At 44.6% G+C, this 22506-nt stretch overlaps 10 protein-coding genes, 2 long non-coding RNA genes and 1 other non-coding gene across 13 annotated transcripts; 8 read left to right on the top strand and 5 right to left on the bottom strand.

The window, feature by feature from the left end:
- Window positions 1-10: 10 nt before the first annotated feature.
- Window positions 11-1837, top strand: LOC110183445 (cysteine-rich PDZ-binding protein). The gene is made up of 2 exons (XM_020951725.2): window positions 11-1548; window positions 1614-1837. The coding sequence occupies exons 1-2, from the start codon at window positions 1385-1387 to the stop codon at window positions 1741-1743; spliced, it is 294 nt and encodes a 97-aa protein (XP_020807384.2). The 5' UTR covers window positions 11-1384; the 3' UTR covers window positions 1744-1837.
- On the top strand, window positions 41-1161 carry LOC110183457 (uncharacterized). Its single transcript, XM_020951738.2, has one exon. It carries the CDS (start codon window positions 41-43, stop codon window positions 1097-1099), a length of 1059 nt encoding a protein of 352 aa, XP_020807397.2. The 3' UTR covers window positions 1100-1161.
- On the bottom strand, window positions 1723-3959 carry mtDNA-helicase (mitochondrial DNA helicase). The gene is made up of 3 exons (XM_020951724.2): window positions 3533-3959; window positions 3033-3473; window positions 1723-2963 (listed from the first exon to the last, which is right to left on the bottom strand). The coding sequence occupies exons 1-3, from the start codon at window positions 3834-3836 to the stop codon at window positions 1831-1833; spliced, it is 1878 nt and encodes a 625-aa protein (XP_020807383.2). The 5' UTR covers window positions 3837-3959; the 3' UTR covers window positions 1723-1830.
- Window positions 3960-4223: 264 nt separating this feature from the next.
- Window positions 4224-5302, bottom strand: LOC110183482 (uncharacterized). The gene is made up of 4 exons (XR_002319610.2): window positions 5197-5302; window positions 4774-4962; window positions 4515-4593; window positions 4224-4310 (listed from the first exon to the last, which is right to left on the bottom strand). It is a non-coding gene; the product is annotated as an uncharacterized LOC110183482 (long non-coding RNA).
- Window positions 5035-5151, bottom strand: LOC147643994 (small nucleolar RNA Z5). Its single transcript, XR_015271367.1, has one exon. It is a non-coding gene; the product is annotated as a small nucleolar RNA Z5 (small nucleolar RNA).
- A 47-nt stretch (window positions 5303-5349) lies between the features above and the next one.
- Bka (FCF1 rRNA-processing protein Bka) lies at window positions 5350-6291 on the top strand. The gene is made up of 2 exons (XM_020951760.2): window positions 5350-5487; window positions 5546-6291. Exons 1-2 carry the CDS (start codon window positions 5485-5487, stop codon window positions 6143-6145), a joined length of 603 nt encoding a protein of 200 aa, XP_020807419.1. The 5' UTR covers window positions 5350-5484; the 3' UTR covers window positions 6146-6291.
- RpS2 (ribosomal protein S2) lies at window positions 6288-7545 on the bottom strand. Its single transcript, XM_020951759.2, has 2 exons — window positions 7501-7545; window positions 6288-7145 (listed from the first exon to the last, which is right to left on the bottom strand). Exon 2 carries the CDS (start codon window positions 7142-7144, stop codon window positions 6341-6343), a length of 804 nt encoding a protein of 267 aa, XP_020807418.1. The 5' UTR covers window position 7145; window positions 7501-7545; the 3' UTR covers window positions 6288-6340.
- A 76-nt stretch (window positions 7546-7621) lies between these two features.
- On the top strand, window positions 7622-8860 carry LOC110183478 (torsin-like protein). Its single transcript, XM_020951758.2, has one exon. It carries the CDS (start codon window positions 7754-7756, stop codon window positions 8753-8755), a length of 1002 nt encoding a protein of 333 aa, XP_020807417.2. The 5' UTR covers window positions 7622-7753; the 3' UTR covers window positions 8756-8860.
- Window positions 8861-9013: 153 nt separating this feature from the next.
- On the top strand, window positions 9014-10199 carry Art8 (Arginine methyltransferase 8). The gene is made up of 2 exons (XM_020951757.2): window positions 9014-9067; window positions 9124-10199. Exons 1-2 carry the CDS (start codon window positions 9029-9031, stop codon window positions 10120-10122), a joined length of 1038 nt encoding a protein of 345 aa, XP_020807416.2. The 5' UTR covers window positions 9014-9028; the 3' UTR covers window positions 10123-10199.
- On the bottom strand, window positions 10123-15125 carry Nup154 (nuclear pore complex protein Nup154). The gene is made up of 12 exons (XM_020951756.2): window positions 14988-15125; window positions 14763-14925; window positions 14213-14706; window positions 13978-14150; window positions 12921-13921; window positions 12624-12866; window positions 12402-12563; window positions 11793-12339; window positions 11158-11668; window positions 10630-11096; window positions 10448-10570; window positions 10123-10384 (listed from the first exon to the last, which is right to left on the bottom strand). The coding sequence occupies exons 1-12, from the start codon at window positions 15084-15086 to the stop codon at window positions 10246-10248; spliced, it is 4122 nt and encodes a 1373-aa protein (XP_020807415.2). The 5' UTR covers window positions 15087-15125; the 3' UTR covers window positions 10123-10245.
- On the top strand, window positions 14575-15283 carry LOC147643995 (uncharacterized). The gene is made up of 2 exons (XR_015271196.1): window positions 14575-14713; window positions 14771-15283. It is a non-coding gene; the product is annotated as an uncharacterized LOC147643995 (long non-coding RNA).
- A 682-nt stretch (window positions 15284-15965) lies between these two features.
- Window positions 15966-17068, top strand: RpL9 (ribosomal protein L9). Its single transcript, XM_020951697.2, has 3 exons — window positions 15966-16073; window positions 16362-16612; window positions 16671-17068. The coding sequence occupies exons 2-3, from the start codon at window positions 16372-16374 to the stop codon at window positions 17000-17002; spliced, it is 573 nt and encodes a 190-aa protein (XP_020807356.1). The 5' UTR covers window positions 15966-16073; window positions 16362-16371; the 3' UTR covers window positions 17003-17068.
- Window positions 17069-18095: 1027 nt separating this feature from the next.
- aub (piwi like RNA-mediated gene silencing protein aubergine) lies at window positions 18096-22443 on the top strand. Its single transcript, XM_020951764.2, has 9 exons — window positions 18096-18308; window positions 19292-19442; window positions 19504-19997; window positions 20076-20268; window positions 20378-20505; window positions 20565-20719; window positions 20790-21179; window positions 21239-21349; window positions 21416-22443. Exons 1-9 carry the CDS (start codon window positions 18219-18221, stop codon window positions 22314-22316), a joined length of 2613 nt encoding a protein of 870 aa, XP_020807423.2. The 5' UTR covers window positions 18096-18218; the 3' UTR covers window positions 22317-22443.
- The last annotated feature ends 63 nt before the right edge of the window (window positions 22444-22506 follow it).

The raw sequence follows: 22506 nt of genomic DNA on the forward strand, positions 1-22506 counted from the left end.
AAACTTGTAGTGTCTATAAGGCCAATACTCATTCTGCAAGATGGAAAAACGTTTCAAGGAAGAGAACACCATCCTGAAGGAGGAAATCTGCGAAATGTCGGATCGCGAAAGTAAGAACTTGAATTTCGAACAAGATATGGGACTGGGAAGGATTCAACCTGAAGTGAAAATAGAAAAATTTGAAGAAGATTTTATAGAGAATCAAGATTTAAAACGAGACGAGTTACATGATGATATTCAAGTGAAAAACGAGCCAATTGAGGAAGACCAGTACGCCGTTTATGATATCAGTGAGTGTGACAACCAAGAAAAGTGCGAGGAATTCGAGGATAATTCAAATCAAACAGATGATTACTGTGATGATATAAATAATGGCAATAATGACAACGAGGAGAATTATCCAGTGAGAGCTCCGAAAGTAGCGTACAACTGTCCTCACTGTCAGAAGGTATTTGAGCATAAGGGTCATTTTGAGGGGCACATCCGTACCCACACGGGGGAAAGACCCTTCAAGTGTTCCCACTGCCAGAAATCCTTTTCACAATTGGGAAATCTTCAACTACACATCCGGACCCATACTCTTGAACGACCCTACAAGTGTTCTCAGTGCCCGGAGAGTTTTTCCCGTAACGGACATCTTCAGCGACACATTCTGTCCCACACAGGAGAACGTCCTTACAAGTGCTCCGACTGCCCAAAATCGTTTTTGACAATCGGCGACCTTAACAGACACATCCGGAAACACACAGGAGAACGACCATACAAGTGTTCCCACTGCCAGGAGACATTTGCGCTAAGCCAAAGTCTTCAGTTGCATATTCTGTCCCACACAGGAGAACGTCCCTTCAAGTGTTCCGACTGCCCAAAGTCTTTTTTGATAAGCGGAGATCTTAAGCGACATATCCGGACACACACAGGAGAACGACCTTTTAAGTGTTGTCATTGTCAGGAGACTTTTTCACTAAAGCATCATCTTCAGCTGCACATTCGAACCCACACAGGAGAGAGACCTTTTAAGTGTTCCCAGTGCGAGAAGTCATTTTCGTTAAAGCAAACTCTTACGCGCCACATCCAGACACACAAACGAAGGACGACCTAATTCGAATGATCTTAATATACACAACAATCCCCAATGATTAAAAAAGGTTTTGCTGGCAATAATTGTAAGCCATTGTTATTATTTAAAAATCTTAAAATGAAAAAAAAAAAACTAAAGTTTTTTTTACATCACTTTTATAATACATTACATTAAATTAAAAAAAGTACATGCCTTTCTCACTTGTGTTTAAACATCTTCGATAACGATAGTTTGACAATTTTTCCCGCACACCGAGGGGTCACACTGCTATTGTAAATTGTAAACAAAGTGAAGTTGATAAGAAAAATGGTTTGCGAGAAGTGTGAGGCCAAATTGTCCAAAGTATCTGCCCCAAATCCTTGGCGAACGAGCTCAGCTCCCGCTGGGGGACGGAAAATCAACGAGAACAAAGCGCTATCATCGGCACGCGAGCGGTATAATCCCATAGGCACCACTTTGGCACCTTGCCGGTGAGCATCAGCACAAGCTATTTATTTATGAAAATCTAGTTAAAGGAGATCTTTTTCCCTACTAGGATTTGCCGGCAAAAGGTGCATCAGATGGGAGCCCACTACTGTCAGGCGTGCGCATACAAAAAGGCCATCTGCGCCATGTGCGGCAAAAAGATCCTGAACACCAAGAACTACAAGCAGAGCTCAACGTGATGTCTTTTATCAAAGGATACGCTTAAGCCTAAACTAGCCTTAGACAAACGAATTATAATAATAATAACAATAATAATAAGCCCAGATTTACATAGATGACGGCTCTGTTGTGGCCGTCTTTTCTCGCTGCTCTCGACGCCGCTTGGCGTTCTGGACTTGAGTGGAGTAACTGAGGGCATCCTTATCAAATTCCAGCGGCATGATACCCAGATCACCGCAATAACGATTCTTGGCAATCTGCAGGTATTTCTTGCCCCTCACTGATGTTAGTCTCTTATCCTGGATGATCAGAACGTTGTCTGCCTCTTGGGTGGCTTTTGCTGTTCCGAAAACCGAGCTGGTGGTCAGTTCGTCCTCCTGCCGCTCTTTACGCGGGTGCATGACCAGCGTAACATGAACGTTGTGCTTGGTAGCGAAGCCTCGAAAAGCAGCTATTATCGCGTCCTGTTCCCAGAACTTGTCGCCCCGATACGTGGACACTCCCATCATAAACTGTAGGTTGTCGATAATCACATGCATCACGTCATGGACATAGGATGCGTGCTCGATGGCCTCCAGCACAGGTTTTAGTGGTTGCTGGCCATGAAAGGTCATAAAGTAGAGTGGCAGGCGCTCAAATTCCTCGGCCCAGTGATTAAACTCCTGCAGCCTATCGTCCAACGGGTATCCAACATATTGACGCAACAATGTGGCCGCCAAGCGTGTGTTGCGGATCTCAAAGGAGCCCCATAACGTGCTAACGCCTTGCATGGCCAGGTCGAGGGAGTACTCGCTCATAAACGTCGTCTTGCCACTGCCCGTCGGCCCAGTGAGTATGGTTAACTCCCCTCTCCTATGACCCTTGAGCAGTTTGTTTAGCACTGGGAATCGTTTCCACTTCACTCCATTCACCTTCTCGATGTTCTGCAGCTCGCTGAGAATGTCATTTCGCATCGCCCCAAACGTGGTGATGGCCTTGTGACGCACTGGCGTTGCCTTGGCGACAATGTGACGCAGGTTAAGGCGACGACGGAGAGCCAGATGTGGCGCCGGTTCCGTTTCTGTGGGTCGAATCAACAGACACCGTCGCTCATCCATTTTGAGAGCGAACGCTCGAGCTGCGTCCCAGCTGTGACTGGCATCGTAGTGCAGCCAGAATACCAGCTCCTTAAAGCGCTCCAAACCGGGCAAGCACTCCTGCGGCAGCATATTCAACTCGTATGGCAGGCAGACAATGCAATCTAAAACATATTGAGAAGGGATTAGACTAATACATAGTTAATTAAATACGACTCTTTGATTTTCCTTACGCGTTTCAATGTTTTGCGTGGCGAGAACAATAAAATCAAGAAGATTGCTGACTAGAATGGCTTTGGTTTTGTTTCCGGCTCCATGGATCAGGAGACCAGAGCTGGAGCTGCCCTGGAAGGTCTCCTCACGTCGATCTTCGAGATATAGCACCTTCTCGCCGACAACTTGTTGTGACGCATTGCGCAACCTGAAGTGCAATAGCTGCTTCTGCTGCTCCCATTGGGCTCCGATGGCGGTCAGGTGGGCAGACTCTTTAAGACCCTTGATACCCAGAGCCTCGCAGGCTTCCTGGGTTACATCGATGAGGTGCGGAAAGCGGGATTCGTATAGCGGCTGCCTTTGCGGCTGTCTCTTGTAGCCAACCGGCGGGGAGAGCTGATAAGCAGTCAGGGCATTAGCCAACGAGGTTTTCACATCGCAATTTGGGCACATAAAGGCTCCTGCAAATAGATAAATCAATGACAAAGATCTTTGGGATAAGTGGGAGTTGAACACGCACCCGTCCTCTTGTTTACGTAAGCCAGCAGTCCGCCATGGTCTGTGCTTTTTTGGAAGCCCGTTGCTGGGGCCGGCGTCGGCCTGTTGCGTTCACATAATCGGCACTCCAGCTGCAAGCACGTGTGCCCGTCCTTGTGGGGCAAGTTGATTTGTCGCAGTTGCCGCTTAAAGTCCACATATTCCTTGGGGTCCAGCGTACACTCGGCCAAATTTGTGTCCACTTGGGTAGCGTAGTTTTCTCTCCAGATCCTTGATTTGTTGTTATTTATACGCAGCAGCGGTTTGATTAAACCGGCGCGTCTCATTTTCCATGCTATCGATATCGAAACTTATCGGATTTCAATCGGCCTGTTGCGAGGCGCCTAATTTTAAATGTTTACTTTGGATGGGCCCCATAAATTGGTTTTAGGCTAAAATTTTTTAGCAATTAAAATTTAATTTCTATACGATTCTTGGTAACGAATTTTCAAAACTAACAAAATTACGCTTCTGCGCGACTGCCTTACTTATGCTAACGTAATAACTGCAATACGTAAATGCATTTCAAAATGAGAGCAATATTTTAATAAACTAACGAAATCACCTTAAATTGAAACAAGCCCGCATTTACACACATATTTCCCCATCTGCACTACAGCAGTATAAATTTTCCATTAAAAGGATTTTGAAATAAAATTAAACCAAAGAATAAATTTCCATTTATATAAGATTTATTTTTCTAATAATTTTTCTGGGTTGAAGAATCTTCTTTGGATCAGCAAATATTCAAGTCGGTCAATCTGTAACGGGAAAAATGAAAATAATTTAGTTTTTGTAAATTAAAAGGCACTGAAAATAATAATTTTGTTTAAAGTGCAAGTCAGACGCCAAAAGCCATCCTTGGGTCGAAACCCTCTGGTGGAAACCGCAAAAGGTATTTGAAGCAATCATCATTTAAGCACTTTCAACTTATTCTAATTACTGCTAATTATTATAATACATACCTTGGATGGTCTTATGCACGTGCTCAGCCGCTTCGCGTCCACGGGTAGGAAAACCTAACCTCAACCAGGCTTCCAAGACCTAGAAATAAAGGGAAGAAATACGTTGAATTAATATGTGTAAATGTGCATTGTCAAGGAAATGTGGTTTGCTTTTTGAATCAGTTTACATTTTTCCACACGAGTCTAGCTCTCGGTACAGGTCTGTGTAAAAAATCATCACAAGAGCAGAGGCATTTGCTTGAAGAAAACGATGTCTTACCTTCTGTGTGTCCTCAAGAGGGCCTACATGTGTCCCAAAGTGTCTCAGAAACCTCGCGTGTTACGAGGTGTCTCAGTAACCTCGCGTGCCCCGAGGTGTCTCAACGACGTCACATGTGGCCGGAGGAGTCTCACGCGCACAATGCACGCTTGAAGTTCAATTTATCCATTAGGTCTGCGTTATTTCTCACTGCAAATAGAATTAGTCTCGTTAGCACTCAGTCTACGCCATGAAATACTACAATTTATGCTAAAGAATTGCCATCAGATTGCCGATTCATCTTTAAATGAACAAATATTGTTCAACAAAACGCTGAAAAATACAGCGTTGTGTCGAGAAAATGTCCCTTCAGTCTCGTCATCAGTTTCATCATTTGAGGCACAACACTTTTTTTTTAGTTTTGCTGAGCTCTGTCCAACTTACCATCGCGAGTTTTAAAATGAAATGAACGACATCCGACAAATGCACGTGGAAAGTAATGGCGGCGATGAAAAATGCAACCCTTGCTATCGATATTAAAATATCGCACAACGGCAAATATCGATATTGGTCATATTCATAAATTTAATATATATAAAAATATTGAACAATGGTCTGTTTAATATCGATATACCAATTTATCTCCGTGCAACCAGCTGATCACCAAAATCGTTAACCGCACGTGCAATTTTGTTTTTAATTGTTTACGTTTTATAAGGAGTTATATTTAAAATGGTAATTAACTTGCTGTACTACAAATTTCATACTCTAACACATTATCCGTACACCACAGGGAAAACACAAAAAGACGCAAAAGGTGAAGAAGCAGCGAAATGCGCAACTAAAACGCCTGATGAAGCCCACCGACAGTCGGATCAAGGAACAGACGAGGATTAAACGAAAGAAGGCTGCTGATCCGCACGAGCTCAAGGTACATCAGGCTACCCAGCAGAGCTCCGCTTTGTTCTTTCAGTACAACACCCAGCTGGGACCGCCCTACCACATCGTCTTGGACACGAACTTCATAAACTTTAGTATCAAGAACAAGCTGGACATTGTGCAGGGAATGATGGACTGTTTGTATGCCAAGTGCATACCCTACATCTCTGACTGCGTGCGTGCCGAGCTGGAGAAGCTGGGCAACAAGTACAAACTGGCCCTGCGCATCATCTCGGATCCCCGGTTCGAGCGCCTGCCCTGCCTGCACAAGGGCACCTATGCCGATGACTGCCTGGTGGAGCGGGTGCGCCAGCACAAGTGCTACATTGTGGCCACCAATGACAAGGACCTGAAGAACCGTATCCGCAAGATCCCGGGCGTACCCATTATGTACGTGGCGGCGCACAAGTACGCCATTGAGCGTATGCCGGAGGCGTACGGCGTAAAAGCGTAGGGTTGTTCTTAGATTATACTTATTTTGTAGTATACAACTGATTTAAAATACATATATACAAACTTTAAGCTGCATCACCAAGCCTTTTTTAACCATGTCAGTTATGCTAGCAGCTTCCTATAAATTATAAAACGGATTCTAGTTTATATGTTATTGACGTTTATTTCAAAAAGTCTGGATTGCATGGTAGTCGCTTTAGGCATCAGCGTGCAGGCGAGCAGTGGGCTTGGACAGGAAGTCCGAGTATGCCTGGTAGGGGGTGGAGCCCAGAGGCATCTCCTTCCACAGATCGGGAGTGAGGTAAGCGTACGTCTTAGCGATGGCAGCATAGGTAGCCTTGGCGAAGTTGCCGAGGGTGCCGGTGGAGCCACGGGCCGAGGTGTAACAATCCTCAATACCGGCCATGGTCAGCAGCTTCTTGGGCACGGGGGCCGAGACGATGCCGGTACCACGGGGGGCGGGGATGAGGCGCACGGAGACGGAACCGCACTTGCCAGTCACCTTGCAGGGCACGGTGTGGGGCTTGCCGATCTTGTTGCCCCAGTAGCCACGGCGCACGGGGACCACGGACAGCTTGGCCAGGATAATGGCTCCGCGGATGGCGGTGGCCACTTCCTTGCTGCACTTGACGCCCAGACCAATGTGGCCGTTGTTGTCGCCGATGGCCACAAAGGCCTTGAAGCGGGTACGCTGACCGGCACGGGTCTGCTTCTGCACAGGCATGATCTTCAGCACCTCATCCTTGAGAGCGGAGCCCAGGAAGAAGTCGATGATCTCGAACTCTTTGATCGGCAGAGAGTACAGGTAGATCTCCTCCAAGGACTTGATCTTTCCCTCGCGCACCAGGCGACCCAGCTTGGTCACTGGCACCCACTCCTTGGAGTCCTCCTTGCCACGACCGCGGGCGCCGCGTCCACGGCCACGACCGCGTCCACCACGACCACCACGAGAGCCAAATCCGCCACGGAATCCACTACGGGCTGGAGCTGCGTCCGCCATTCTGCAAGAGAAACAACATTGAGGTTAGTACCGAAGATGCAATCTTTGCCAAACTCTTAATCTTAGTTTTCTGGTCAGACGCCTTGCCCATCTTTAGGCCGAAGCCTTCTGGTGGAAACCGCAAAAGGTATTTAAGGTATTCATCATTCGATTCACATTTTCCAGCTGTCGCCATTTTGAAACACGTGGTGCCACCACTTGGCGTCAAGCTATTTTCTAGAAAATAAGCTTGATCTCCTTGCATTTAGCAGGAAAAGCAGGCCATCATCGTTTTTCAATGCCATGACTATGCTGAACACTAACTACTATTCTTTTAAATGGTTCATTTTACGCATAATTAACTTGGAAAATCTTACTTGTAGGTCTATCAACTTTTATGGGGAGAAGACGAAAACGAAATGGACGAGACGGCCATTTTGGCATGACGGCCTGGCCTTTGCTTTAAAATACCAAAGAAAACTTACGATATGCGCAGATTTTTCTGATTCTGTGGGACGGTCTTACTCAATTTATCGATATATTCCCATTTTTTTAAACACTTTCTAAAAGAATGTAAGCAAGTTTAGCGATAAATAAGAACATAAATAGTGAAAAGCTTGAGCCACCAAAATGTTCCTTGAGCTGTCGATGTCCCTTTGCGTCCTGCTTATCCTGCCAGCGGAGTCTTTTGAGCCGTTCAGCATGACCGCCGTGGGCCTCGGCCTCGCCGGCACTGCAGTTTATTTTAAGAACCAAACGTACTGCAGATTCTATGAGTGCTGCGATGACCGGAGCATACCTGGCGACGTACAAGCACTCAGGAGTTCGCTAGAGAGTACGCTTATTGGCCAACACATCGTGGCTCAGCACGTAGTGCCCGCCCTGACGGCTCACTTTAGCTCCCAGAGGACGTCGCGCAAGCCGCTGGTGATCAGCTTTCACGGTCAGCCGGGAACGGGCAAGAACTTCGTGGCTGAGCAGATCGCCCAGGCACTTTACCTGGAGGGCTCAAGGTCCGGCTACGTGGCCAAGTACCTGGGTCAGGCTGACTTTCCACAGGAGGAGCGCTTGGGCGAGTACAAGGAGCGGATAAACAGGGAGGTGCGACAGCAGTTGAATAACTGCCCGCGCTCGCTGTTCATCTTCGATGAGGTGGACAAGATGCCCAGCGGCGTCTTCGACACCCTCGCCTCGTTGGTCGACTACAATGCCTTCGCCGACGGCACGGACAATACGAAGGCGATATTCATCTTCATCTCAAACACGGGCGGCGTACACATTGCCGACCATCTGGGCCAACTGATGTTGGGCGGCAAGTTGCGCGAGGACACCCGGCTTAGCGACTTCGAACCGCTGTTGAAAAAGGCTGCGTACAACACACATGGAGGACTGAAAAAGACCGCCTTAATAGACTCCCACGTCATCGACCATTTCATTCCGTTCCTCCCGATGGAGAAGACGCATGTGATAAAGTGCCTGGAGGCGGAGTTCGGGCGCTGGAAAAAAACACCCGACAAGAGCATCATAGATGACATCCTTAAAGACTCGATTAGCTTTGATAACAAACACGGCCTGTTCGCCATCTCCGGCTGCAAGACACTGGAGAAAAAAGTGGCTATGGCACTTAATTGATTCACCGAAGGTCCGTAATACCAAGTCATGGTTATCTTGTTTTTCTTCATATGAATTTTAGGAACAAAGTGAAACTAGTATCAATTAAATTATAGATTTTCCAAAGTTGTTTTCCCTTTTATGATTTCTTTTCCCTTTTAATCCATTTTAAACATTTATCGAAAGCGCCATAACCATTTATCGATCTGTATGCATTTTCTTCGGTCACACTGGTTATTCCAGCACGTTGTTTTGAAAAGTTTACCTGTGAATGTTTTGATTTTGTCCGCTGCCATGTCCAACGCATATTTCGATGAATATGAAAACTTGGAGGTGAGCTTGATACAAATAAAGATCGACGAAATGACACACAATAACCCATATGGCAGATCCACGAGCTCATGCTAAAGGATCGGCCACGACAAACAGCCTACTACAATGCGATACTCGGGAACAAGGCACTGTTCAAAGATAAGGTCGTTATGGATGTGGGCGCCGGCACCGGAATCCTATCTGCCTTCTGTGCGCAGGCAGGGGCCCGTTTGGTGTACGCCGTGGAGGCTTCCAATGTGGCCACCAAAGTGGCATTGGACCTGATCGAAGACAATGGCCTGACAAACGTTGTTAAAGTCATCCAGTCCCGGATCGAGGAGTTCGTGCTGCCTGCCGAGGCGGAGAAGGTGGACATCATCGTTTCCGAGTGGATGGGCTTTTACCTACTGCACGAGGGCATGCTGGACTCCGTTCTGTTGGCCAGGGACAAGTTCCTTAAGGAGGACGGCCTGCTGTTTCCCAGCGAGTGCACCATTTTTGTGGCACCCTGCGCGGTTCCATCGCTCTTCGACGACTGGCACAGTGTGGACGGTATTAAAATGAACACATTTGCCAACAAGTTGCGGTCGCAGAAGTCATCCCGGCCGGAGGTTATGCATTTGAATCCGAAAGACCTGCTCCACGAAGGCGTCGTTTTCCATTGGATGAGCCTACTGGATGTGAATGCCAGCGATCTGGACAGCATTCAGTTCAAGGAGGTGGTTACCGCCCAGAAGGCAGGTAACCACCAGGGATTCTGCATTTGGTTCGAGGTGCGCTTTCCGAGCGATGACGAGTCCGAGTCTGTGGTTCTAAGCACATCCCCGCTGTCCCCACAAACGCATTGGAAACAGTGCGTGGTTGTGCTGCCCGAGGAATCCTGCGAGAGCCTGGAGGAGAAGTCACCCATTGCCTTTCAAATAACAATGAAACGCAGTGCGGGCGACATGCGCAAGTACAACCTGGAAGTGGATCTACTCGATCCCAACACTGAAGAGCATCCCATGCCCTGCCCATGCCACATGACCAAATGCATTCTGACAGAAGCACATCTGAAGATGATGGACACCTCGTGATCATACTTCGACGGGGGAAATCAATTTATTTAACACTTTTAATACAATTACAAAATATATATCTCAGTCAAACTTAACGTCTAGTTCAGAAAATTAATTCACAATCCAAAAAAATAGATTTATTTAACCATTAACCATTAGGCGCTGAAGCCGGCTCTGAAGTTCCTTAAGCGAGTTCTGTAGACGATTGGTGTCGGGCTTTTGGTAACAAATATTCAAACACCCAGCCACTATGTCCTGCGCTTTGCCAATGATGCGTCGTCTGTAAGGGAATGTATCAATATATATAATCCTGTTATGGGACTTCGCTCTTCTCTTTACTTACTTGGAGCGGTACCAAACGGTCTGTGCATTGTCCGCCAGGAGGGTGACCACTCGGATGGCCGACTCGATCAAATGCCACTCATTACCCTCGTTGGCCCACACACGTTCATTCATCGAAATCATTCTGGAATGTAATACAATGTAAGTTCATGTTTTTAACGATTTGCTTTAAGAGTTACTCACCTTGAGTAATATTCCAGAAGGAGCTCAACATCCAGACTCATTGTGACCAGTTTTTCCGGTACTATTCCCTCTGGTAACCGTAGTTGACAGGCCTTAATTTCCAGCTCCCTTATGAGGAAGGCAAAGGGGAAGCAGGCACCCGATTCATTATATTCCCTTACTAACAGTTCGATTTTGGTAAACAACCGATTGCTGCGCTCCAGAGCCGTGCCCGGCTCCTCGACAGTGCTATTAATAATGTTACCCCACACAGATTCGATCAGCAGGGGATCGTTGTGATGGGAGCAGTTCAGTATTGATAATTGGCACTCCCAAAGATTGAAGGGCTCCGCAAAGTGTGTATATAGCTGTGTGATATCGTACAGGGCGTAGTTCAGCTCCTTAACGGCGGCGGCTGCCTCGTGGTTAGTGCGAGCCAGCTCCTTCATGGCGTTCAGTACTGTTCGCTGAACTTTAGCTATGTCCAGCTATGAATTTTAAAAATAATACGTTAGGAAAATAAATATACAGATTGTATTATGTTACTACCTTATCTTCGAGCTCTTTCAGGAATATCCCACTTGTTATGGACGAACCAACGTTTCCATTTCGCATGGACATCACCGCTCGAACCAAGTACTCAATACGCTGATCCAAAGTTATATTTTCGCTGCGAGTCATTGCCAAGTTATCCAAAATCTGTGCTGCTTGGGGATGATGATTGTTCTTCTCGTAATACTTCCACAGCAAATCGATCACAACCACATTCTCGGCATTGCGCGTGGCATTCCGTCGCAGGAACTCGCCCAGTGTTGGCTCTTGTACATCCAAAAGTTCACTGAGCATATCGTGGGCGAGCAGCCATTCGTATAGGGTCACATGGATCAGGGGGTCCTTGACGCGCAGCGTTTGAGCCACAATTTTCGGGATGACTTTGGTAGAGCTTATGTTTTTGAATTGAATGGGCGATGTTTTAGTCTGATCCTGCGGATTCGCCTTATTCCGCGCCGTCTGATAGATGTGATCAAGCATATTTTGCACCTCCTTATAGTAGTTCATCCTGTATATGAAGTAGCAAATTAATAAAAGAACTTGAATGTTGCTTTGCCCTAATTGGCCTTCCCATAATCTTCATATTTGATATACTCAACCCAAATAACTAATCAACTTTCATGTCTATTCACCTGGTAACAAAGCAAGCGTATCCTTCGCGATCCTCAGATGGTTCACCGTTGGTGTAAAAATGTATGCCCACCTCCTCGGGATCGCTTTTGGCCGCACAGACAGCCGTAAGCTCGATGACACCCTCGTAAAACTCTGTGGATGTGAACTGCTGGCAAATGCTACGCAGCGGTAAGGTGGGTGCAGCTTCCTTGCACATCTGCAGAGTGGTTCGCAACTTCTGCTCCTTTTCGGTGGCCGAAGTACAGTTCTTGGCGTTCATCAATAGCTCGGTGGCTTTGTAGGTGACGGCATCCTCGTGCCTGTAGAGATTGGGGCAGTGCTCGCGCAAGTTGTTGGACACCTCCGTCACTCCGGCCTTATCCTTCAGATACAGATTGATCAGGGAGATGATCAGAAAGGCGGTAACCTCTGATCGGGTAAGCAGGAGGTCGCGGAAAGTGCAGCACATAAGCATCTTCTGCTGTTCGGGATTAAGTTGCAGGCAAATGTTTTGAAAGGGGTGCGCATTTAAGATGCTCCACAGAGACAGAACCTCACAGGCGTGTTCTAATTAAAGAAATTCATTGGGTTACTTATAAAAATTTAAGTAAGCAAACAATTATACTTACTGACAAAGAGATTGAGGGCGGAAAGGGAACGCTTTTCTTCAACCTGTGCCTGCTCGGCATAGTTACGCTGCTCGGAGATGGGCAAATGAGTGTTGGCCATAATGAGAGTGTTGTAGCCACTGGTTCTGTCCAAATGACTGTCGAACGAAACGCGAGTAGAAGCTGCAAGGAGCAACATGTGGGATAACTTAAGGAGTTTACGTAATATTCCTTTAAACTTACAGGATATATCGTGCACGGAATGATCTTCAAGGAAGCGGCGCAGGGCCCGTAGATCGGCTAACAAAACAGAACAGTCTTTGGGACCAACTTGGGAGCAGAAGTTTTTGTCTACGCAAGGCAGTTGCCAAATGGAACGTAGCATTCGGGAGACGTACAAGTACAACCCATCGTGTTTGGCCGAGTAAACTATTTGCGAATTCTCATTATTCACCACCACCGGTGATGGCTGTTGCAGGTTTGAAACTGAAAATACATTTAATATTAGTAATGTTTAACTCTTTACTCTTTATTACTTACTTGGACTTATTGGCTGATTAAACTGCGAAGCATTGTACGACATCGGCGTGTTCCCCTGATTGGCATTTGGCATTGGCGTGGACATGAACATGGGCAAACGCTCTCTTCCGGTGACTGCACTGGGCCCAAGCGGCGTCTGATTCGCCAAGGTGCGGTTGTTATTCGCATTCAGGAACTTTTGATGCTGGAAGCAGGGCTCACCGCCATAGAGCATAAACGCTTGGGTTGCCCACAGGGCGATGTTACCGCCACGATAGCTGTCCGAGGTGGCCAGCAACAGGGCTGTTACGCAGGCCTCGCGCTGATTCTGCGACTGAAAGAACATCTTAACCTCCTCGTGATGCGGGCCATTGCAGTACTGGAGAATCTGCATGAGAACGTCTGGCATCTTGAGCAACTCAATAATGTGCGTGCCCTGATTGGTGAGCAGCGCCACTTTCCGCGAATGCTTAGCACTGGTCAAGGGTGACTTTAGGAATGGCGCACATGGTTCCTGTATCTCGGCCATGCCCCAAACCACGCCGTCCAGACTCTCCAGAGCCGTGGATTCCACTAAATAGGTAAAGTTAACCGACGGCGCCGAGTTCACCGACCACAGGAGATCCTGTTCCTGCTGCTGGGTGGTGATCATCAACATATTGCCTTCGGTGTAGTGGGCGGCATGCACTTGCTTTGGCTTGTTCGTGGTGGCGTTCGGCGTGTAGCCGGGCGGCAAACGTACATGGAGCAGATAAAGTCCCCTTGGAGTTTCACCTCCAACAGGCGATAGTTGTCCCTGTGGAGCCGCCTGGCCACCAAAACCTTGATTATCGAACTGTGAATAGTTACCAGTTGTGTCAAATTGCTGCTGCTGCTGCGGCTGCTGCACATTGAGCGATATGGTGGAGAAGTACAGGCGGACGCCACACTGGGTGACGGCCACGAGATGCAGTTTGCTGGAATCATCGGCGGTAAGCGGACAAATGGCCTTGACACACTTGAAAATCGTCGGATCAACCGTACTAGAAGGGACAGAAGATTAAGGACTTAGTATTACTTTTTGTTTACTTTAACTTACGTGATCAACTTGACTGCTTGGCTGGTAATATCGTTCTGGGTGATCCTGCCCAACCTTCGGGCTGCCGAGTAATCCGTACTGATGTCCCAGGCCTCGATTGAGCCCCTTTCTGAGAGTACATATAGCAGCTTTCGACTGTTATCGACCTCAATGCGCTCAATGCTATCCACTTCCTGCAAAAGAAGTTTCTCTGTTGATTCAGGAAGCCTTATCCGTAAAGATTTCTCCTAGTTACCGTGAAAACTTTCAGGAAATTCGGCACCATCAGCGAGACCAGACTCTGAGAGAGATTAATCTTTTTGCATCGCTTGCCAAACCAAGAGGACTCCGCCTGATAGGAAATCTCATACAGGCAGCCATCGCGGCCACCGAGGAAAATGCGTCCGTCGTCCGTTCCCTTGATGACGCTTATAGAGACGTTATCCGTGCCGATCACAAATATGGGCCTGTTCATCAACTGCATTTCGTTAAATCCACTCCCACCGAACGTAACGCCCAGGACGATCACTTCAATGGGCGTTGTGAGCAACAGAAGGAACTTGACGTCCTCCACAAAGACACCGGCTCTCGGCTTGATCAGGCCAACGCTCACAATCAAGTGACTCAGCCCGTCGTAGTAGGCGACGTCTCGTGCCTGGTTGAAGGTCCAAATGTAAATCTCCGAATCGATCGTCAGCCAGGCCCGCCCAATCTCCGGAAACAGGCCCATCGTGCAGTGGCATTTGATATCTGCAAGGTAACTAACAAAGTAGAGCCAAGTTGGTATCGGGGCCTTAACTACCTACGCTTGAAGTGCTCCAGGATCTCCTTGGGTATGCCCGCCTTGGTCACCGTCCGCAGCTGTTGTAGGTTATGTGTTTCGTCCGACTTGAGAAAGGACAAGCTTTGGTAGTCGTAGTCGTTGAGTCCACTCGTCGTGGCTCTGCCATGCTGGGTGACGCCCGTCAACTACAAAGACGTTATTAAGCAATCTTGGAATATACAAACTGCGATCCCAGTGGTGTACTCACCTCCAGCAGACCCGGCTTATTTCTGTCCAAATTGTCATGCCACTCCAGCATTTTTCCTGCCGTCGCGAAGAAGTCGAGCTGGGCTTGCGGAGCCGTCATTGTGGGAACCTAAGCTAATGCGGGCAGCGGGCGAGCAAGTCTAACTTTAAAATCCAACTTAAAACAAATGTTTGAGGAAAATTCGCAATTTAGGATGCTGTTGTACCCACGCTCCCGCCTTATGGTTGGCCTATCGATATCCGATAGATACTAATGGTATTCTTTAATTGGTAATAAATTATAATTAAGCGTTAAAATAACGTATTTGTCACTACAATTTTAATATATTTTAACTGCCTATAAAATAAATCAATGCAATAGGCATAAAGTTTATATTTGTAAACTTTAAGGTCAAACGTAACAGGGGATTTTGTTGTTATTTTTAAAGAAACACAAATCTAACAAAATGCATCAATAAAATAAATTCAATTATTCAATATTTTCTGGAGAGCTTATTGCTAATTCTTGTATATTTTGGTAAATATATTTAAATTATATTATTTAACGGTATTAATTAGAATCTAATTACGATAAAAATCAAGGCTTATCGATAATTCCAGATTTATTATATTGGTTTGCGTGCCACACATCTTTCAAATCTTTTTACAAAAAAAAAAATTCTATAATCTTGGACGAAAATATCTATTTATGTGAATAATTATCGATATTCTCCGTTATCGATATTCTGTGGTCACACTCTTTTAATCGATCCTATCGATTTTGTATGCCATGCACATAGTTTTTATATATTGCATCGATAAATGGTTACGATTATTATGATTAATGTTTAATTAATTAATTAATTCGTTTCTTTAATTATTAATTTATATAAAAGAGTTTAGAAATAAATAAAAAAAATCAACACATCGATAGTGCAAATTATCGATGTTTTGATAAGAATATCCAATATCGATAGCGCTCCGATGTTTTGCCACCACCTTTTCGTCTCGTTTCCGGAACGAGCCCACACGTGGATTTCGTAAAATTGCATTTTAACAATTTGCAATTTCGTTAAATTACAATTTATTGTAATTGGCCGGTCCGATAGTAAGTTGCTGTAAAGTTTAGAGCGAAATAATGGTCGGGAACACGGGAATAAATGGCAAACTTTGGCGGAACAAAAAGTGGTGGTGTGGGCGGCGCTGCTCTGGCGATGCTTCTTCGCGGCTGCTACTCGCCGGAATCCCATTGAGCCATACTATGTTGGACGATAATTAAATGAAATGCAGAGTGCATAGACCAAACGGTGAACCCTAGGAGCACCTGTTGAATGATGAAATGGATTTACTATGTTTGTGAAGCTAACAAATAACCCTATTTACTTGTTTCCGATAGACTCGTCAATATGCGAACGATCAATTCCAACCAGTGCGTGAAGATCCCCAGGGATATCAAGGCCTCGGTGAAGGCCCGTGTGGTTACCATCACCGGCACCCGCGGCACGCTGAAGCGCAGCTTCAAGCACTTGGCCCTGGACATGTACATGCCCGACAAGCGCACCCTGAAGGTGGAGAAGTGGTTCGGCACCAAGAAGGAGCTGGCCGCCGTGCGCACTGTGTGCAGTCACATTGAGAACATGATCAAGGGTGAGTGGCAGAATAAGAGAATGGAAAGCTCAATATTAACTTTGTTTTGCTTACACAGGAGTCACGTTCGGTTTTCAGTACAAGATGCGCGCTGTGTACGCCCATTTCCCCATCAACTGTGTCACCTCTGAGAACAACACAGTGATTGAGATCCGTAACTTCTTGGGCGAGAAGTACATTCGTCGCGTAGAGATGGCCCCTGGCGTCACCGTCGTCAACTCGACTGCCCAGAAGGACGAGCTCATCGTGGAGGGCAACGACATCGAGTCGGTCTCTGGATCTGCCGCCCTCATCCAGCAGTCCACCACCGTTAAGAATAAGGATATCCGTAAATTCCTTGACGGTCTGTACGTGTCGGAGAAGACGACCGTTGTGAAGGTGGAGTCTTAGACTTTTATATTGTGTTTCTACCTAAAATGTTAATAAAACCAACGGCCGAAACTTTCAATAAGAAAAGAACGTGTGTGTGTGTGTGTTTAAAACGCTTCGAGAACCGAATACAGAAATGCTGTATATTGCTGATTAAACGTAACTTACGCATTGGAGATCGTACCAAGTTTTTGTTTCTTCTCATATTTTAAAATATGCAGTATTTAGAACCTGTTATTCGTTTTGGTTCATTTAAGGTCAAAATATTTAGTTTTCAGAGACAGTTATATTTTTATACCCATGCATGGTAGTATAATTTCAGTCATAAGCTTGAAACTAAGTGAAGTAGTCATTTAAATCATATATTCTTGATCAGCGTCAACAGACGAGTCGATGTAGCCATCGCAGGCTCTATGCATTTTTTCCTGTGCTATGTTGGATTTTCTCTATTACTGTATAGCAATTTCGGACTCCCGAAGTTGTAAAAATTTTAATTGTAAATCTTAAAAAATTAACATAACACAGTGTTTTTCGGAATTTGATATAAATATTAAAATCGTTTTTTTTTTAATGTTAAAATGTACTGTTTTTTTTATTCAAATTCATTTCCCCTTTAGTTAGGCATTTTATTTGAATGTTTCAGTTGAATCAAAATGTTTTGAATTTCGATTAAAAAATAAAAATGCTTTCCTTTAGTCCATTCCATTGTGCCAAAAATTGTACTTTTTAAATTCCGATAAATTAATTTTAAAGAAAACAGTGGAAATATTTCCAAGCAGCTGCTTACCATTATTGGTAAAAATATGTTAGTTCAACTAGATTTTTAGTTGAAACATTTAATTTTTAAAATTCCCTTTATTTTAAATAGGACTCAATACTATTTAGTTGTACCTTAAAATTCTAACCAAGCATCTTTATTAACGGCGTAGTATTTACCTCAAAGAAGTTGCTTTTGAGTACATTTGATTTGATTTTTGAACGAATTTTTACATAATTTGTTTTTTTTTTTATTTATATTCCTAAATATATTTATTGACGTCGTGCAAAAGCCCTAATATTGTGTAAAATAAGTAGTCGGATAATCGTTTATCGATAACTACAGAATTCTTTTAAGTTCCACCTCTAGGTGCCCTTAAAAAGTCCCGTTTCTCCTGTCTTCCATTCATTATCGAGCTTTAGTCAACGTGCTTCAGTTGAAACAAACTATCAGTGAGAAAAGTGAAAAAATAAAAAAATAATGGATTTGCCGGAGAATAGTGGAACTTCCCGTGGACGAGGACGCGGTATTAAGCGTGCCAAGGAGGCTAAGCGCGGTATGCCTCAGCTGGTAAGTTCATTTGGCGCTTAAATTAAATGGCAACCAAGGAATTCGACTGCAACATTTAAGACGCCATAATTCCAAGAAAAAAGAATTCAGAGAAGTATTCTGACAGCGCGCATACATTTTCGCAACTAACTGCATGTCACTACAAAATGGCCGGCCAACTAAGATGTAGTTTAGTTTGATTTTACCTATTAGGAAAATAATTGATGAGGATGATTGCGATTTTCATTTTTTTTTTGGTTATTCACTTAAAACTTTAAACTGTGTTATTAAACGGCGGGTGTGGGTGCCAATAAAGTTTCATTGTTATGCAAGTTCATTAGGAAAGTATTTCTTTTATGCGCATTCAGTTCAAGTTCTATTTTCATTGCAATGAAAACTTGATAATAATGCCAATTTTATTTCATTTCTTAAGGTATTTATGTATGTTCATGTATTTATGTAGTCTCCTGTCGAGTCCATGCATTTTAAAGAAAACTTGAAAGATCAGAAGAGAAAAAAAACTATGTGTCAATTTTCTAGTTGTCAATGTCAACATAAAATCTTAAAAAAAAAAAAAAAAGTTTCAGTATTTGTTTGTAAAATAATTTACATCAAATCTGATATTATTTTATAAATTGTATTCATTCCATTCATATTTAGCATCATTTCATTGAAAACTTATCAAATGGGAATGGATAAAATGATGCGAAAAAGCTTCAATGTGGGTGTGTGTGTGTGTGTATGTGTGATAAGCTAAGGAAATCGTAAGAAATGAAAAAAATAAACGGTAAATTCATTGTTATGTATGTTGATACCATATCTTGAACGAAAAAAAACAAAAATCGAAAGAAAAAGAATACGAATTTCTAGTAAATAAATGAACAAATTAATTTCCATATTTAGAAATTCACCATACTCTGGAACACTAATGTCAAACTGGTCTTTCTGTGAACTTACGACAAATTTGCTTATTGTTAGTTAGTTATAAACCTTTAAAATTGCAGGGCGAATCGCTACGTTCGTCGCAGACTTCCAAAAGCGAAGCAACTGAACGAACTGAAACTGAACCGGAAGCAGGGGGTGTTCCATCGAAGGATTTGGACCCTCGCACGGAAACATTGAAATCCGCTGAAACTGAGTTCCCGACTTCGGAAGGTATGTCTTCCCTTTATGATTATGGTATTGTTAATACAAAATATAATTAATAATAAATCAGGGGATCCTCGTGGCTCTGTCCGTGGCCGTCGCCTGATCACGGATATCGTACACTCACGTCCCCAGGGCCTGGCAACTAAGAACGGAACGAGTGGAACAAGGATTACTGTGCAGACCAATTATTACAAAATTCTGAAGCGTCCCAACTGGACAATATACCAGTATAGGGTGGACTTTAGCCCTGAGGTGGACAATACGCGCCTGCGTCGAGCCTTTCTGAATGAGCATCGCAGCCATTTGGGGGGATATATATTCGACGGAACTATCTTGTTCTCCAGCAATTACTTCAAGGCCATACCCAATAGTCCCTATGTCTTGGAACTTGTGACTAAGAGCCGCGCTGGCGAGCTTATTAAGATCAGGATCAAACATGTTGGCTCGGTGGAGACCGCGGACAACCAGCAGTTTCAGGTTCTTAACTTAATCCTGCGCAGAGCCATGGAGGGCTTGAATTTGCAGCTGGTGTCGCGTAATTATTTTGATGCTCAAGCAAAGGTAAGATAAGTGCTTGTTATTTAGGTATATCCTTTTTGCTTGTTATACATAATCCATTACTTTCTCTGCCATTTTAAGATCAATCTAGAGAACTACCGCTTGGAACTCTGGCCTGGTTATCAGACCTCGATTCGTCAGCACGAGAATGATATTCTACTTTGTGCAGAGATTGCACACAAGGTGATGAGAACTGATACCCTGTACAACATTTTATCGGATGCAGTTCGTGACACTGATGACTTCCAAACTGCTTTCAAGCGTCAAGTAATCGGTAAGCTTAAAAACAATCTTTTAAAAAGAAAAAACCTTTCAAATTGTTTTAAAGAGTCTTACATTTTGTTATTCCCTAATAATAAATTTTTTAACATATTTTTATCCAGGAATGGTTGTGTTAACAGACTACAATAACAAGACCTATCGCGTTGATGATATTGATTTTAATTCTTCACCGTTGTCGAAATTCGCCCAGAGGGAAGGTGAAATATCATATTGCGAGTACTACAAAAAAGTAAATATATTTAATCATAAATTGATTAAATATATATATTTAAATGTTTAATGTTTCAGCGTTATAACATCACAATTCGAGATTTGAAGCAGCCCTTAGTTGTATCACGCCCCACTGACAAGAACATTCGTGGTGGCGATGACAAGTTAATAATGCTTATACCGGAATTAGCAAGGGCTACCGGAATGACAGATGCTATGCGTGCTAACTTTAGGTGGGCTAAGAAACACAAAATTAAAGCGTTAACTAAAAATATTGTACATCTTTGCTCCCGGTTCGATTAGATTGATGAAAGCCATGAGTGAATACACGCGTCTAACACCAGATCGTCGTATCGAACGCTTGCGCACATTCAATAAGCGCTTGAAGTCGTCCAAGGATAGCATGGAATTGATGAAATCCTGGCAAATTGAACTGGACACGGCCTTGGTGGAGATCCCAGCTCGCGTTCTGCCACCGCAGAATATTGTGCTCGGCAATAACAAGCGGTTCTTGTGCGACAGCCGCGCAGATTGGTCCAACGAGTTCCGCAACTCATCAATGTTCTCTCACGTGGAGATCAAGAGGTGGTTGGTGATTACCCCTCATCGTGGTGTCAACGAAGCTCAGGACTTTGTGAAGTTGTGCATTCGCGTGGCGGCAGGCATGAAGATGAGTATCACCGATCCGCGATAGTGAGTATTGACTTAATTTATTGAGAATTTCACATTGATTTGCTGCGGTGTTATTGCAGCGAGACGATCAGCGATGACCGCAACACCACCTACTCCCAGGCGATTGACAATGCCGGGTCCAAGGACCCACAAATCGTAATGATTGTCTTGAAGGCCCCGAATGAAGAGAAGTACGTACGCTTTCGTTTGCTGTAAGGCATAAGGCAGCTAATTAATTTTTCTTGATCGTTTTACAGGTACAGCTGCATCAAAAAACGCACTTGCGTAGACCGTCCAGTTCCGTCTCAAGTGGTTACTCTTAAGACCATTGCCCCACGCCCGGAAAAAGCGTCTGGCCTGATGTCGATCGCAACCAAGGTGGTAATACAGATGAATGCCAAATTGATGGGCGCCCCCTGGATGGTGGAGCTACCGGTTCGAGGCCTGATGACCGTAGGCTTTGATGTCTGCCACTCGCCGAAGAGTAAGAATAAATCCTTTGGGGCCTTGGTGGCCACTATGGACATGAGGACATCATGTCGCTACTTCTCCTCCGTGACGGAGCATTTGAAGGGCCAAGAGTTGTCCAACCAGATGTCAGTCAACATGACCTGCGCTCTCAAGGCATACCGCGAGCACCACGGTACCCTTCCAGAGCGTATTCTCTTCTTCCGCGACGGCGTCGGCGATGGCCAGCTCCATCAGGTTGTGAACACCGAGGTTAAATTTTTGAAGGAAAAGATGGATGAAATATACAAGTCAGCTGGCATGCAGGATGGCTGTCGCATGGCCTTTTTGGTGGTGGCGAAGCGCATCAACACTCGCTACTTTGCCAACAAGCGTAATCCGCTTCCGGGAACTGTTGTCGACGACATTATAACCTTGCCGGAGCGTTACGATTTCTTCCTGGTCTCGCAGGCAGTAAGGCAGGGAACGGTGTCGCCAACCAACTACAATGTCATACATGACAACATGGGCTTAGATGCGGATAAACTCCAGATCCTGTCGTACAAGATGACCCACATGTATTACAACTACTCTGGCACCTGTCGCGTGCCTGCAGTTTGCCAGTACGCGCATAAGCTGGCATTCCTTGTAGCGGAGAGCATTAATCGTGCACCGGCTTCAGGCTTGGAAAATCAACTCTACTTTCTTTAAAAATCATGTTAACACCCTAAAGGGCAAACTGACCATTTTATATATTTAAAGACATTAAATATGTAATTCAATATATAATCTAGTGTTAAGAATTTGAACTATGAATAAATGACCTGTTAACTTTAAAGATATTCTGTTGTACTTAAAAGGCTTTCTCAGAAAAGTATGGTGTAAAGATTAAAAAGGGAGA

Source organism: Drosophila serrata, unplaced genomic scaffold (genome assembly GCF_035046125.1).
Source record: "Drosophila serrata isolate PLE 108 unplaced genomic scaffold, ASM3504612v1 contig_240, whole genome shotgun sequence".
NCBI classification, from domain to species: Eukaryota; Metazoa; Arthropoda; class Insecta; order Diptera; family Drosophilidae; genus Drosophila; species Drosophila serrata.

Excerpts from the sequence above, each read along its gene's own strand:
- Nup154 (XM_020951756.2), bottom strand. The coding sequence starts at position 15,086 with ATGACGGCTCCGCAAGCCCAGCTCGACTTCTTCGCGACGGCAGGAAAA. Across the intron at positions 14,707-14,762 it reads GATCCTGGAGCACTTCAAGC|ATATCAAATGCCACTGCACG; the intron begins GTAGGTAGTTAA and ends GTTACCTTGCAG. Across the intron at positions 13,922-13,977 it reads CAAGCAGTCAAGTTGATCAC|TACGGTTGATCCGACGATTT; the intron begins GTAAGTTAAAGT and ends TGTCCCTTCTAG.
- RpS2 (XM_020951759.2), bottom strand. The coding sequence starts at position 7,144 with ATGGCGGACGCAGCTCCAGCCCGTAGTGGATTCCGTGGCGGATTTGGC.
- LOC110183478 (XM_020951758.2), top strand. The coding sequence starts at position 7,754 with ATGTTCCTTGAGCTGTCGATGTCCCTTTGCGTCCTGCTTATCCTGCCA.
- RpL9 (XM_020951697.2), top strand. The coding sequence starts at position 16,372 with ATGCGAACGATCAATTCCAACCAGTGCGTGAAGATCCCCAGGGATATC. Across the intron at positions 16,613-16,670 it reads CATTGAGAACATGATCAAGG|GAGTCACGTTCGGTTTTCAG; the intron begins GTGAGTGGCAGA and ends TTGCTTACACAG.
- LOC110183457 (XM_020951738.2), top strand. The coding sequence starts at position 41 with ATGGAAAAACGTTTCAAGGAAGAGAACACCATCCTGAAGGAGGAAATC.
- mtDNA-helicase (XM_020951724.2), bottom strand. The coding sequence starts at position 3,836 with ATGAGACGCGCCGGTTTAATCAAACCGCTGCTGCGTATAAATAACAAC. Across the intron at positions 3,474-3,532 it reads TTACGTAAACAAGAGGACGG|GAGCCTTTATGTGCCCAAAT; the intron begins GTGCGTGTTCAA and ends ATCTATTTGCAG. Across the intron at positions 2,964-3,032 it reads CACGCAAAACATTGAAACGC|ATTGCATTGTCTGCCTGCCA; the intron begins GTAAGGAAAATC and ends AATATGTTTTAG.
- aub (XM_020951764.2), top strand. The coding sequence starts at position 18,219 with ATGGATTTGCCGGAGAATAGTGGAACTTCCCGTGGACGAGGACGCGGT. Across the intron at positions 20,269-20,377 it reads TTTCAAGCGTCAAGTAATCG|GAATGGTTGTGTTAACAGAC; the intron begins GTAAGCTTAAAA and ends ATTTTTATCCAG. Across the intron at positions 21,350-21,415 it reads AAGGCCCCGAATGAAGAGAA|GTACAGCTGCATCAAAAAAC; the intron begins GTACGTACGCTT and ends ATCGTTTTACAG.
- Art8 (XM_020951757.2), top strand. The coding sequence starts at position 9,029 with ATGTCCAACGCATATTTCGATGAATATGAAAACTTGGAG. Across the intron at positions 9,068-9,123 it reads ATGAATATGAAAACTTGGAG|ATCCACGAGCTCATGCTAAA; the intron begins GTGAGCTTGATA and ends CCCATATGGCAG.
- LOC110183445 (XM_020951725.2), top strand. The coding sequence starts at position 1,385 with ATGGTTTGCGAGAAGTGTGAGGCCAAATTGTCCAAAGTATCTGCCCCA. Across the intron at positions 1,549-1,613 it reads ACCACTTTGGCACCTTGCCG|GATTTGCCGGCAAAAGGTGC; the intron begins GTGAGCATCAGC and ends TTTCCCTACTAG.